Source organism: Schistocerca nitens, chromosome 3 (assembly GCF_023898315.1).
Source record: "Schistocerca nitens isolate TAMUIC-IGC-003100 chromosome 3, iqSchNite1.1, whole genome shotgun sequence".
Taxonomy (NCBI): Eukaryota; Metazoa; Arthropoda; class Insecta; order Orthoptera; family Acrididae; genus Schistocerca; species Schistocerca nitens.
The window spans coordinates 449063785-449078881 of NC_064616.1; the positions used below are offsets into that span (position 1 = coordinate 449063785).

General features: G+C 38.4%; 1 protein-coding gene across 1 annotated transcript in view; it reads right to left on the reverse strand.

Annotated features, from left to right (window-relative positions):
• The window catches only part of LOC126249271 (zinc finger FYVE domain-containing protein 26), a 393885-nt gene that overhangs the window by 338633 nt on the left and 40155 nt on the right, over positions 1-15097 (reverse strand). Inside the window, exons 4-5 of the mRNA XM_049950925.1 lie at positions 7454-7614; positions 2814-2981 (exon numbers count right to left, since the gene is read on the reverse strand). Of these exons, the coding sequence (XP_049806882.1) occupies positions 2814-2981; positions 7454-7614 (329 nt within the window). The remainder of the gene's footprint in view (positions 1-2813; positions 2982-7453; positions 7615-15097) is intronic.

Genomic DNA, 15097 nt, shown 5'->3' on the forward strand with positions numbered 1-15097 from the left:
TCTACATCTCATTTTCTTAATACATGTTTACATATTTTTTCGTTCAGTAGTGCCTTTCCTAACACATTTAAAATGGAGTTCATGAGCAGAATGGTATCTTCACTCTAATCAGGTAACGTTGATAAGTTCAAGTACATATTTATGTCATATTCATTTTCATTTTCATAGTGCTGATTGTACAGTTTATACATGACCAAAATGTTAAATCATGATGATATGAAATGTTCACAATGAGTAGAAGTGTTTGTGTTGATTAGTTTAAGCACTTTTCCATACGTATGACATTTGAACAATCAAGCAACACAATAAAACTGTCATTTTCCAAACCTATTACTTTGGCAAATTTTGTTCAGTTTGAGATTTCACATAGATCAGAAACACATTATCTGTTGCAAAAGGTATTTTGTATTTGAAATAAAGATGTCTGCAATTTTCTGTACAATCAAAATATTTCTAAGGAATTTGAGGAATATGCCACAGTAAAATTACTTTTCCAAAGAAAGCAGACAGAAATCATGTTATATGTTGTTCAAGCTTTTCCAAACATCCATTCAACAATTACCAAAAAAAGTTAAGACAAGTAATACACAAGTAAAGCCTCTGTAGATAGTGTGGTCACCACTGAATTTCGTAAAAAGCAAATTTTTCATTCGACAACTGACATGTAGTGTTGTTCCATTATACACAAAAGGCAGTACATCAGTTCTTGGAAAGGAGAAAATACTAAACTTCATGCTAAGTGCTCCGTAATACACTGCTCAAAAACATTCTGCACCATTTTCATGACTTGCATATTTCATATTTCTTTGATATGAAACTTGTTACTGAATACTCTTTGGATGAAAGCAAACTGTTATATAAAGCCATGTGTGTAAAAGAAGTAATAGTAAACCTGCATTCTCTATACAGTTCAATAGTGTGTGCTGTGTCTGCATTTGTGAATGGGACATGCAGGTGGTCTATATTGTTCATTCTGCCAAGAGGACTCCAAAGTTCATTTCACATTATGTGAGGAACCAAGTAGAACACAGCCCACTTCTTACAAATAACCATGTGATGAACCAAGCAGAACACAACCCACTTCTTACAAATAACCAGAACACTCAATATGACTGCACAAAAACTGAATCAGAAATACTCTTTTTTATCAGTGGGCATGTGTTAGGAGAGTTGTTCCCATCAACCTGCACCATAATCAGTATGAATAAATAAACTGACAAAGACAGTACTTTTTGAGCCTTTTCAGGCTCTTTTTCATATGGGATGTGCAGAGGTTACATATTTATCTTAGTAGTGTGATCCTGGGTACTGTCTTGCAGCAGTATGGGAAGTATTTTTGTTAGTATCCACCTGGAAGCTTCCGTTTTCATTGGTTATTGGCCACAGAATTGATCACTATAAACAGTTCCACTAAAAGTCGCTAGCATCCAGCATGTGCTGTTCAACCAATGCATACAACATTGGTGTGCAAAACTTAAGCATGGAAGTAACATTCGCATGAGGTGTCACTGCAACATAGCTCTATAAAACTTGTACTGTATATAGAAAGACCTGCTACAGTGTAGCAGAGAAGGTAAGAAATACGCAATGTGACGAACAAAAATGTCACTTTTATACAAAGACAAGTCACCATATTTTATGATGGTCCACTGGACATGATAAAAGGTGGGACATGGTTCTTAATGGGGTGTGTGATCAACACGGATGGCAATGCATGCTCTGTGGAGTGCTCCCATGCTGGATTCACAGTTGGTAAGGGGTTCTTGTGGTAGGACATCACATTCCTCCACCAGTACAGCTGAAAACTGCTGGATGGTCATTGGTACATGTGGACATGCTGTAAAACATCCCCCCAATGCATTTCACACTTTCTCCATGGGACTCCATTTGGGGGAATGGGCAGGCCAGTCTATTTGCCGAGAATCCTCTCATTCCAAGAGTTGCACCACCTGAGCTGTTTGATGAAGTCATGCACTGTCATCCACACAATTGAATTCAGATCTGAGTGCACCTCTAAAAAGACACACATGAGGAAGGCGTACAGTGTCACAAAAACATTGACTGGCGAGTGTACATTGTGAAATGATTTGGAGGTCAGTATACCAATGCAACACCATGACTCTCCACACCATAACACCTCAACCATCAAAACAATCCTATTTGACACTGTTCCTGGGTGCATTATGTACCCTCATATGGCAAGAGGTGGGAAAATGTAAGGCACCCAGGAACATTGTTGAACACGACCATGTCGGTGGTCCAGGTGTTGTGTTGGGAGGCATAACGTTGCATTAGTGTACTGGTCTCCATCTCTTTGAACACAGTACACTCATCAGTCAGTTATTGTGACATTGCACTCTTTCCCCATGTACCTTTTCAGAGGTGCATCTGGGCCTGATTTCATTTTTCTGGGTAACAATGTATGACCACATTGAACAGCACGGGTAGACGAGTTCTTGGAAATAGAGGATATTACATGAATGGAATTGCTTGCTTGTCCCATTGACTTGAATACCATGGGCATGTGTGGGATGCATTGGGTAGACATTTTGCAGCAAGTCCACAGGAGCCTATGACTAGCCAGCAGTTTTCAGCTGTGCTTGTGGAGGGAAGGAGTACCTATCAGCAAGCTACAAAAATAAATATGTAACTTCTGTATGCCTGATCTGAAAATATGACTGAAAAAGATACAAAATTAGTTTATGGAAATAAATATTTCATATGTCACTGGTCACAGTTATCTGTATTTATGTACAGTTACTAATCTGTTACATAACTGTATGATATATCTACACACTGCAAGTGTCTCTTACCTGTAACTTGGCAGTAATCCTGTCAATCACGTGAAAGACAGCATTGTCTCCTGAAAATATCTCCCAGATTTGGAGTATCACCAGTGGATAGATGTTATTCATAAATAAACTGGTTCCTAGGTGTGAAAAACTTACATTTCCTTTCCCTGTTGACTGGCATACAAGATCCTGTTAAATAAACATAATTTAAATCATTAAAATAAAGTTTTTAGAATAAATTTAAAGTGAAATAACTAGTTTCTTTGAGGTGGGACTAATTGGTCGTGCAATATGTTAAACACTATAACCACAGATGGAAGTTGTTTAGTTTCAAATCAATACAATAATTTTCAGATCGGAGGGAAGGTTAAAAAAGATACATAACTTCTTTCGTGTTAATATAATTACTAACACCAATGTAACAAATAGCAGTGATAAGTAAAGGGAAGTATAAGAGTACAAAAGAAGAAAAAGGGGGGAGGAGCAAGTTCTGGGTAAAATAAAATGAGCAGAAGTACAGAGAATGTGATGTGAGCAGAACTGTAAGTTGGAAATAGAGGGTAACACAGGTGTGCAAAAATGTATGAGAAGTAAGTAAACAGAGGAGACAGGAAACATAACCCTAATGTGGCCAAAAAGCTGGTGACAGAAATAGAAACAGATACAAAACAAAGGGAGATTATAATTAAAGTTGCAGTTTCAAAATGCTGTAAAAAAGAACCACTGCTCACAATGACATCAAATGTGAATGGACAAAAATTTTATCACCAGAAAGCACTGTACGCATCAGGATGTGCAAAATGAAAGGTGAGGGCTGTGCAGCTGTTCCTCAGTTTGTGACTGAGACACTTGGCATGACTGTCATGGTGCAGGATTGCATGCTGCTCGTAAAGCTCTGTTATAAGAATCGTGACTGAGCACCAGTAGCTCTGCAGAAGTTCTGGACACTCACTCAAGGGTATGAAAAAAGGCATTGGTCTGATGTCTGACACGGGTTTGGAGAAAATGATAATGAAATTCAAAAAGACAGGCTCTCTTGAAGAGCAATATGACTGAGGGAGGAAAACAACTGATATGAAATCAGTAGAAGATGTGACCACAGTACTGTAAGTGGGATCAAGCAGTGATGTGCAAACATACAGTGCACAGGAAATTGCCCGAGCTTTGTTTATGGCTATGAGCACAATGCACCCCCCCATTGCTATCCATACAAAATTACCCATGTTCAGGACCTGCTTCATGCTGACCTGCTAGTAAGACAAACATTTGCTCTAGAATTTCTTGCTTGCATGGAAGTGGACAACGAATGGTCACGGAACATTGTGTGGACAGACAAAGCTCATTTCAATAGCCAAGACATGTCAATACACAAAAATGCAGAAATCCACTTGTACATCAACTGGCACCACTTCATTCTGCAAAAGTGTGTGGTGTGGGTTGATACCATCATTTACTGTAGGGCTATATTATTTCAAGGAGATGTGTCCTGTGGGTCCTGTTACCTGTACCATCACTGGTGGCTGCTATGGGTGTCTTGCATATCAAAATCATTAAATGCCTTTAACAGCATGGGTGTGTGGGTAGGATCATTTTTATGCAAGACAGCACTCCTCCACACATTACACAACCAGTGAAGCAGCTGCTGCAGAGGCATTTTGGAAATTCTAGAATTATCAGCCATCATTTCCCTACAGCCTCGTCATGCAAATCACCTGATCTGGATCAGTGACTTCTGGCTGTGAGGTTGTCTGAAAGATGCCATGTTCAGTGCTCTGATTACATACGTAGCTGAACTGAAGGCACGCACTGTGCAACAAATTTTGAACATGACCCCAGAGACACTCCAATCTGTTGTGGAACATGCTGTGTCTGGATTTCAACTTGTGGCAGAAAATGGTGGTCACCATAATGAGCATCTTGTGCCTGTGCCACAGTAGTGTAAAAACTCAATTTCATTGTTGCCTTTAATGCAGTTTTTGGCCTCAGGACATTTAAACACTGAGTTTTCCCATCTGAGGTGGTATGACTTTGCTGTGGTGGATGGGCTTACCTACCTAATAGCATCAAAACTATTGAATTCTAAAGCTGTGCTGTCATGCATATTGCCCAGTATGGTTGGTTTAATGTGCAACCCATAGCCACTGTATTGTGATTCAACTGTCATTTGTAACTGAACCTACTCATGTTCTTATGCTTACAGGGCCATCTAGTGGGAAAATTTTCATTAATTTTCTCACCCACAATGTTTCCTCCTTTGTTGATAATATTCCATTCAAATTTGACATCATTCTGAGCAGCAAGTGGTTTTTTTTATACAGCATTTTGAAACTGGAATTTTGATTATAATCAGCTTGTACATCTAATTTGACAAAGTAGAACTACAGGTTAGTCAATGCAGAAATAGTCAAACTAACAACAGTGATACAGAAAGATTTTTGTATCATGAGTAGGATGGGTGTCATAGAATGGGTGATAGAAGTAAACAGATTAATATCAGTAAAACACCTTTAGGATCTCCAGAGCTCTGAGAATGAATTGGAGATCTCCCTGGAATTGTATTTACTGCTGTTAAAAATGTCTAGTATAAGACAACAGAGAGGAGTTCCGGGCCAGGCAAAGATAGAAGGAAAAGGACAGAAGTTCAAAGCTGTGTGGACACAGGAGAAATGTCAGAGAAACGTAGAACTGTAGTTTGAGACAGCATTCGAAGAAATGAAATTTGCAGTCTGGCAACAGGAACTGAAGGACACAAAGATATTATGTTCGAATGCTGAAGAATACATGATACCAAAGATTTCTTCCAACATGAGGCTGGACAAAGCATGAATGTTCTCAGTAGATGTTTCACACACCTTGAAAGGTGTCTTTTTCACTATATGGTTAAAACATTTAGAATTTGTATAACAGGTTTGTTGTATAATTATTAAATATAATTTTCACTGAGATATTAGTAGATAGGTAACCAAAAAATCAAAATGAGAATGTATGGGTAATAGAGAACAGAATGAAATAAACACAGAACACCAGTGCAAAGAGCCTCAGCTGCATGTTTTCATGGTATTTTCCTGAAGTAGAATCCCTCCTAACATAAGTATTTATTTCTTTTATGTATTTGACAAAGTGTGGCATTAGGTACATGCTTTCTTACTGCTTCCTAACTAGCTTCTTTCCTAATTTACATATCATTCTACCTGTCTTTAGCCACCACACTACTTCCTGAGTAAAAAATATCTTTTCTCTGCTACATTGTTACTGGATTTTCGGGTAAATTATTATTCATATGATCCCACTAACTGAATGAAATTATCACTTTAAGCTATCTTAAATTGGAGCTCTGAGAATGGTGTACATCATCTTTAGGAGTAGCACAACAGTGAAAGTAAGACCTTTAAGAATTTCTTATCTTTGATACTAGCTGATGATGAAAGAACTGTTGAATGGGTTTTTATGCTTCCTTCTCATAAAGTGCATTCTTTTCGCTGATATGTCTCACATTGCATATTGTCTCACTTACAGCTGAAATAAAATTTATAGAATTTATTGCTTAAGAATAAAAATGATGTAAGTTCTACAACTTTTACATTATGGATAATATCAGATCTTTAGGTTAAAATGTCAAAAATTTGATTTACATTGCCTATTTCCATTCACCAATGTTTTATGGCAAAATATTCTTGGTTAACTCATCATTATGAATAAGAAGGGGTTTAAGGGGCTAAACAGCAAGGTCATCAGCACCAGGAGATAGTTGCTTTGGAGTTAATGATATCAGACAGAAATTTGAGTGAATTGTAATAGTATGTAGAAGTGATAAAATCAAAGCACTGAACGCAATATTGATGCCAGAGATGAAGATAGAATTCAAAGAGATGTAAAAGTATATGAGTCTGGCTGGTGTGTAGGTCATAAAGCAGATAAGGGCTCCAACAGGAATCACCTGCAGTGAGAGAAAGCTTAGCTATTTTTGACTTCTTGCCAACCCAATGCTGGGCTATGACTGTAATAGAATAATGAATATCACCTACAAGATTCATAATAGTAAAAGTGAAGAGGCTTAAAGCATAACGGACATCAGAAGGACTGACAAGAGTAAAACAGACTGAGTGAACTAATCAGGTCAGTAAGTGGGTAGCTTAGCCGAGTGTCCTCAGGGCTCAACAAGTGGCAAGGGGCATCCCTCCGATAACATTACCACCCCTGATCCATAACACACTGTATTGAAGATGGGAGCAGAACCCACTCTCTGAGAGGAAGCATAAAAACCTGTTCAGTTGTTCTTTCCCCATTGGCTAGTATCAAGGATAAGGAATCCTTAAGGTTTTGTTTTCATCAGAGTTCTACTCCTAAGTAATAAAATAGAGGGGGCAGAAAAATACAGGAAATAATTAAAATAGAGAAACTTATAAATGTTAATAAGTAGACAGACTCACCACAATATCTTCAATCCAGTGTCTTCTTATATTTATCATTCGTATGAAAATTTCTTTTACACTAAATGTTCCATCATGGATTTTCAAATTATTTAAAATATGTTCTAGGTCATGAAAACTATCAGTCTTTATCCTTCTGTAAAAAGCATTTTCTGCATCCAGAAATGTCTTCAGCTGGTCAACATCATTCCTAGCTATGAGACTGAAATAAATTTCTCGTTCAGCCAATACCATTCTTTCACATATTGGTGGAAGATGTTCTGAAATATGCTTCACTAAAAGTTCATTTTTTCCTGCTGAAACTTTCCATAAGGCGACAAGGAAAAATAGTACTGATGCTGTGTTATCTGAATCCGATGCACTTTCAATAATTTTTGTTCTTATTAGGTGACCTGAAATAATGCCAGAGCACTATCTTTAAGGCTGTTAGTTACTTACTTACTTACTTACACACACACACACACACACACACACACACACACACACACACACACAGATTGTGACATGATGTTAGAAAAGAATACTGTATGGATTAGAAGCTGTGATTTGGTAACTGCAACTGAAAGATTTATTACCTAACAGCAGTCCACAAAGGTATGGGCAGGAATGCGTATATGACAATTATGTGAAGTTGCAAGGCTAAGACAGTAATGGAATACATAATGCTTTCTACCCAGAAGATTTATAGTAGTAAAAGAGAGAAGGCTTAAAACATAATGACAAGCACAAGGACCACAGTAGTAAAATAAGATGAGAGAAATAATCAGGTCAGTAGATGGATGAGTACAGTCAAGTGGCCCAAGGTGCTCACATTATGGTGATGGGTATCACCCCCCCCCCCCCCACACACACACACACACCAAACCATCCCATCCCTGACCTGTAACAGATAGTTTTTTTTTAGTATCAAGGGTAAAGGAATCTTTAAGTTTGTATCTTCATTGGAGCACTAGTCTTAAAAATTAAAATAGTGTGTGGCAGAAGAAAGATCTAACCACATCTGAAACAAATTAAAACAGAGTACAAGAGGGAATGCCAGGGTGTCTGGCAGAGGAGGTAGGGTCAAGGCCCATGAAGGCCCCACGCGCAATAGGAGACACACCAACTCAAACAAACACACTGCCCCAACCCTGAAAGCAGTTTAAAATGTTATATCTGACAATAAAGACAGTTTTCTCAGAAGAAACGATGAACCAGTTGAACTATCCATAAGTCATCTACCAGCATCAGAGGTGAAGAATGTGGGACCAGTGCTTCATATGGAGGGCCAGGAAGCTTCATTCCACCAGGATGCCTGTCTGTAAGACTCCACAACAACAACAACAACAACAACAACATGGGGGTGGCTCACTACATGACAGAAAACTATGGGATAATCCAGCATGACTGACATGAAGGCAATGTAGGACAGGAGATTCCTTCTCAGAGGAACTGATGGAGGAATTTCATGTAGCTGTAGTCTCCGTCATAGTGGCTAGATTATTTGAGGAGGCACTAGGCCACTATATTATCTTCCACCTCTGAGGAAGTACATACTGCATCTGCACATGCTAATCCACACACAGGATTGTCAAAGTGAATGTTGAGCAAGTAATCTTTTCTCTAGCCACACAGTCAGTCAGTTCATTCTCCAGGATATCTATATGACTTAAGATCAGAGAAAGACAACCAAGCAGGTAGTACAACAATGGTTAGAGAGAAGATCATGACTAGCAGATATCAAAGGGTAACAAGAGTAACATCAATCAATGGCCTGGAAGTGCTCATTGAGTCACTACAAATTAAAACACAATTCATGGAGGTCAGTTCAGTAAAACATAGGTCTCTGTTAATGGCTATCAGCTCTGCTCTAAAAACAATACTCATTTCCAGAAACAAAAGCTGTTCTTGAGCAGCAAGAGATGTAAAGGTATAACCCATCCTGTTGATGGTTTTAGAGCCATCCACGTAAATGATATTAGCAAACTGATTCTCCTAAAGAACTGAGATGCACTGCATGAATAAAGAATTCATTAAGCTGGATTTTTAGGAAAATGTTGTATGTTGATTACACAAGTGAGGAAGATTTGGTACCATTGAAACTGAAGAGGTAAGATACACAGTTCGCTGAGGAAATTGTTTACAGGAATAGTCTGGACAATATCAGTAGCCTGCCAGCCAGCCATACTCCACTATGATGCACTTCATCCAATACTTTCAAAAAAAGAAAGAGAAGTGTCACTGAACTGCACACCTGCCATCCACAGTCCAGCCTGGATGATACCAGAGCCTGGTAAATATGGAGTAGAGTAGTATGATTCACACCATAAAAGGGGTGGGTGAGAAAGCAATGAAAGTTAAGGCTTTGCAAAGTGCCACTTGTAAGCTAACAAATGTGGGGCAACCATGTCATTTTTTTCAATCAAAGAGGAGTCATAAAAACGGGGTTGCACAACATCAAGAAAAAGGTACCCATGCAGAGTTCTGACTCATGATAAATCATGGTACAATGACAGAAACACATTTTTGCAGGAGAACATTCAAAACCATGGGAAAGGCTCTACCAGAGGCTCTTTGGGTGACTCCTTGAAGCTGGTGTTCAGCCAAGATTACACATTCAGAGCTATATCAAATGCAAAAGTCATTGACATAAGTATGAAGGTAGCCACTGTTGCAATGGAAGTTGCAAGCCTCTAGAGGCTATAAGACAGAGAATAACACTCACAACACAAAGCCGTGCCATATGCCATTCTCTTGGACCAATACATAGAGCTGAGCAATGTATTAACTCTAACACGAAATGAAGGTAGGGATAAAAATTGATGAATAAAACTTGAAGGGAGCTTTGTAGAAAGTCTGTTGCATAGGTTTTTTCAACCTAACCACAATGTCAGTTGTAGAACATGCTCTCCAGAAAGCACACTGACAGGGCGAGAAAGGTCCCATGATCTGAGAACCCAGCATAATTTTTGTAGTACCATCCTTTCAAGCAATTAGCAGAGGATGTTGGTGAGGCTAATTGGTCAGTAGCTGTTGATGGGTGTTGGGCTTTTGCCTGAATTAACAACTGGGATGATGACAGTGTGAAAAGAAAACACATTCTGGTCAAGTATGGCTTAAGACTCTGAGTACATGGAGTCTGCGAGTTGCATTCACATGTTGGATCATCTGGTTATGAATTGAGTCAGGGCATGTGGCTATATCATGAGATCAGTTAAGAGTCTCAAGCAGTTACCAGTAAGTGAATGGTTTACAATGTAATTCAGGGTTGCAGGGGTAAAGGACAGAGAGATGTAAGGATGTCTTCAACATGGCTTTTATGCATTTGGATCGCCAGGGGAGATGAGGATGCCAAAGCCGTCACATTTTGGGTCCTGAGGTGTTCAGCAAGAACCATGAAGGAGGAGACGTAGATTAGTTTTGATCATTGGCAACTGAGTAGACAATGGAACTTGGCCACTTCCTGGTATGAAGGTGATTATGTTTCCAAAGAGGAGATTCAGCACTCCCAGCATTACTTCTCACTGTGTTTATTTGGACAGCAAGCTGTTGCATGGAACCACTTAAAAGTGATGACGGCATGTTGCTTGAAACATTGCAGGGCCCTTCAATGATCATGAATAGCAGTTACAATATCTTTGGTCCACCATGGTCCCAGCCACCAGTGGAGGGGTCTCATAGAAAGTGGGATAGCTGCTCCAGCAGTGTGGGTGACTGCTGGGCTGACATATCCAGCAACATTGTCAATGCAGCTAGACATAGAGGGGATGAAAGTGACGGCTGCAGTATACTAATGCCAGCTGACTCTTTGGAGAGCCCAGTGTGGCCACTGGTCCATTGGCCAGTTATAACAAAGTGACAGAGCATGATAAAATGGCCAGTCACAAAAACCACTGTATAATTACCATTGTAGCAAAGCAATTACCCAGTGGAAGAGATCTTAAGATCGATAGCTGAAAAGGTGCCATGGGTGACACTAAAGGGGACTAAGTGACAGGATCAGCATAAAATGGCCAGTCACAAAAATCACTGTATAATTACCATTGTAGCAAAGCAATTACCCTGTGGAAGAGATCTTAAGATCGATACCTGAAAAGGTGCCATGGGTGACACTAAAGGGGATAGGGGTACTGTCATTGAGAAGAAGACGGATCAAGATTGGAAAGAAGTAGGCCAATGAGGAGGCCACTACTAGATGATGAAGTACCTGTCCCTCTCCTTCCCCCCCCCCCCCCCCCCCTTGAGGGTAGGGCATATTTAAATTGATGTAAGACATTTTTATTTGGACATATGTTTTTTGAATTTACTGGACTGGTCTTTTGCACATGCTCATCACCAGTGGTCCTGGGGTTCTGTGCAGCTGTTGTGGCAGATGGTTACATTGGGGTGAATGTAGTGGCATGGGAATCGGGGAAATAAATGGGTCTCTTCCATGGTATTGCAGATTATGTTCAAGGGATAGGAAAATAGCGGAACAGGAAGAGAAGATTAGAGCCCTTCAGGCTGAACTGGATAGTGCTAGGGAGGAACTGATGAGGTTAAGGGGGGAGGAGAATGAAGACAGGTGGGAAGTGGTAGCAAGGAACAGGGGCCACAGAAAGAGAACAGTATCAGACAGTTTCATCATTGGCACAAACAATAGATTTACCTTGCTACCTCAGCTAAGGAAGAGGCTCAAGTAGCTGTAAGTGTAGTCAGCACTCAACACATTTTCGCTAGGAAACCAACTGTTGCAAAAAAAGTAGAAAGTAGGAGGAAAGTTCTGTTGTTAGGAAGTAGCCATGGAAGAGGTGTGGGCCAGATTTTGCATGAAAAATTAGGTGACAGGTGACAGGTACCAGGTCACAAGTATTTTCAAGCCCAGTGCATGTCTTAGCCAAGTGATAAAGGATGTAGGATCATTGTGCAAAGGTTTTACAAAGCATGATCATGTTGCGGTAGTGGTTGGAGTGGGAAACAGCATTGATAGGGATCAGGGCTACAATATTGAGTGTTACCTGGTAAAAATAGCATCTGCAATGAACCATACAAATGTATCACAAGATTCTCATAACAGTACAGTGAAAAATAATGTTAGTATGTCACAAGATTCACATAAAAGTACAATAGAAAATAATGTTAATATATTGCATCAGAATATCAGGGAATTAAAAAGCAAAGTAGATGAGCTTCTTGTTTGTATAGAAGATTTAGAAACTGAGCGTGGAATAGATGAACTATGCCTGTCTGACCATCATATAGTAACAGGTATGGAAATGGTAAATGTAGGTGGATATAAGCTTTCAGCACCCGTAAGTAGAGACACTATGCAGAGAGGAGGAGTTGCCATATATGTTAAAATCAGCCATAGTGTGAAAAATTTGGAAACTAAAAAATTTTGCATAGAGCAACACATAGAAGCAAGTGCATGTGAGCTTAAACTAAATAAAGGCACTTTTATATTTTTAGCCATGTATAGGTCCCCACTGGGAAATTTTCAACTATTTTTCAAAAACTTGGTTTATTTGTTGTTCTACCTGTCAGACAAAGAAAAGCAAATCATTGTTTGTGGGGATTTCAATGTAGATTTTCTGAAAGAGTCTGATAGAAAGCTTGACCTTGAAGTATTACTTGTTTCTTTCAATTTGACATCAGTTATTGATTTTCCTACTCGGGTGGTACAGGAAAGCAGCACACTGACAGATAATGTTTTCATAGACCAAGATAAATTCAATCAAATAAAAACTTTTCCTGTTAAGAATGGTCTGTCTGATCACGATGCACAGCTAGTTGCAGTATATGATATAACTCCATACAGTAATGCAAAAAAGTCCTCCAAAACAGTGTGTTCCATTAACGACTAAAGATTCAAAATTTTAGGGAAAGCTTGCAACAGTTAGACTGGGATGAGGTGTACAGGGAACATGATGCTAATTTAAAATTTAACCTATTTCATGATACCTTTGTGAGTACATTTGAAAACAGTTTCCCTAAGAAAACAGTGAAATATAATTGTAAGAAACTATGTAAAAAGCCATGGCTTACTAAAGGCATAAAAATATCTTGAAAACAGAAAAGTATCTTATAGCTAGGAGGAGTAATGATCCCGAAACAATGAAACATTATAAAAACTACTGCACTGTATTAAGAAAAGTTATTAAAAAGTCCAGAAGTATCTGCTTTTATGTCTGAGATTAGCACATCTGATAATAAAATTAAAACAATTTGGAATATTGTGAAAAGGGAAACAGGGCAACCGAGAGAACAGGAAGACTGTATTTATATCAAACACAATGAAAAGTTTGTTAACAAGAAGTCAGAAGTAGAAAACATTTTTAATAATCATTTTTTAAGTGTTGTAGAGAAAATAGGTTCCAGCTATTCATTAGAAAATGAAAGGCAGTATATGGAAGAGGCAGTACCTATGCAATTTGATAAAATTGAAATTCAACCCACCTCTCCTACTGAAATTAGGAAAATAATAAATTCACTCAAAAGTAAATGCTCACATGGAATTGATGGCATTTCCAACAGAGTACTAAAAGCTTGTTCCCAACAAATAAGTAGGATTCTCAGCCACATATGTAGTAGCTCACTGAAATGGAATTTTTCCCCGATAGACTAAAATATGCTATTGTTAAACCATTGCATAAAAAAGGGGATAGATCTGATGCTAACAACTACCACCCAATCTCACTTCTGACAGCTTTATCCAAAATTCTTGAAACAGTAATACATTCAAGAGTAGCATCACATATTTGTAAAAATGAAGTACTAACAAAATGTCAATTTGGTTTTCAAAAAGGCTTTTCAACAGAAAATGCTATATATGCTTTCACTGATCAAATATTAAATGCAATGAATAACTGAACATCACACATTGGGATATTTTGTGATGTCTCAAAGGCTTTTGATTGTGTGAATCATGAAATTCTTCTAGATAAGCTGAAGTATTGTGGTATGAGTGGGACAGTGCACACAAATGTTTTAATTCATACTTAACTGGAAGAATGAAGAAGGTTGAAATTAACAGTACAGATAGTCTACAAAAACCAGCAGAGTCCTCTAACAGGGGAGGTATCAAGAATGGTGTCCCACAGGGTTCAGTCTTGCGTCCCTTATTGTTCTTAATATATAATAATGACTTGCCACTCTATATCCATGAAGATGCAAAGTTAGTTATTTTTGCTGATGATACAAGTACAGTAATTACACTCGAGAAGCAAGAATCAGCTGAGGAAATTGCAAATAAAGTCTTTCAGAAAATTATTAAGTGGTTCTCTGCAAATGGTATCTCACTAAATTTTGAGAAAACACAGTTTGTACAATTCTGTACAGTAAATGGCATAACACCATTGATAAATATAGACTATGAATGGAAGTATGTTGCTAAGGTAGAATACTCACAATTTCTGGGTGTGTGCATTAATGAGAAATTGAACTGGAAGAAACACATCGATGATCTGCTGAAACAGTTGGGTTCAGCTACTTGTGCTATTAGGGTTATAGCAAATTTTGGTGATAAACATATCAGTAAATTAGACTACTATGCCTATTTTCATTCACTGCTTTTATATGGCATCATATTTTGGGGCAATTAGTCATTAAGAGAGAAAGTATTCATTGCACAAAAGCGTGTAATCAGAATTATAGCTGAAGCCCACCCAAGATCACCTTGCAGACATTTATTTAAGGAAATTGGGGTATTCACAGTACCTCCGCAATACATATATTCACTTATGACATTTCTCATTAATAAGCCATCCCAGTTCAAAAATAACAGTGAAGTGCATAGCTACAACACTAGAAGAAAGGATGATATTCACTATTCTGGATTTAATCTCACTTTGGCACGAAATGGGGTAAATTATGCTGCCACAAAAATCTTTGGTCATTTCCCAAATAGTATGAAAAGTC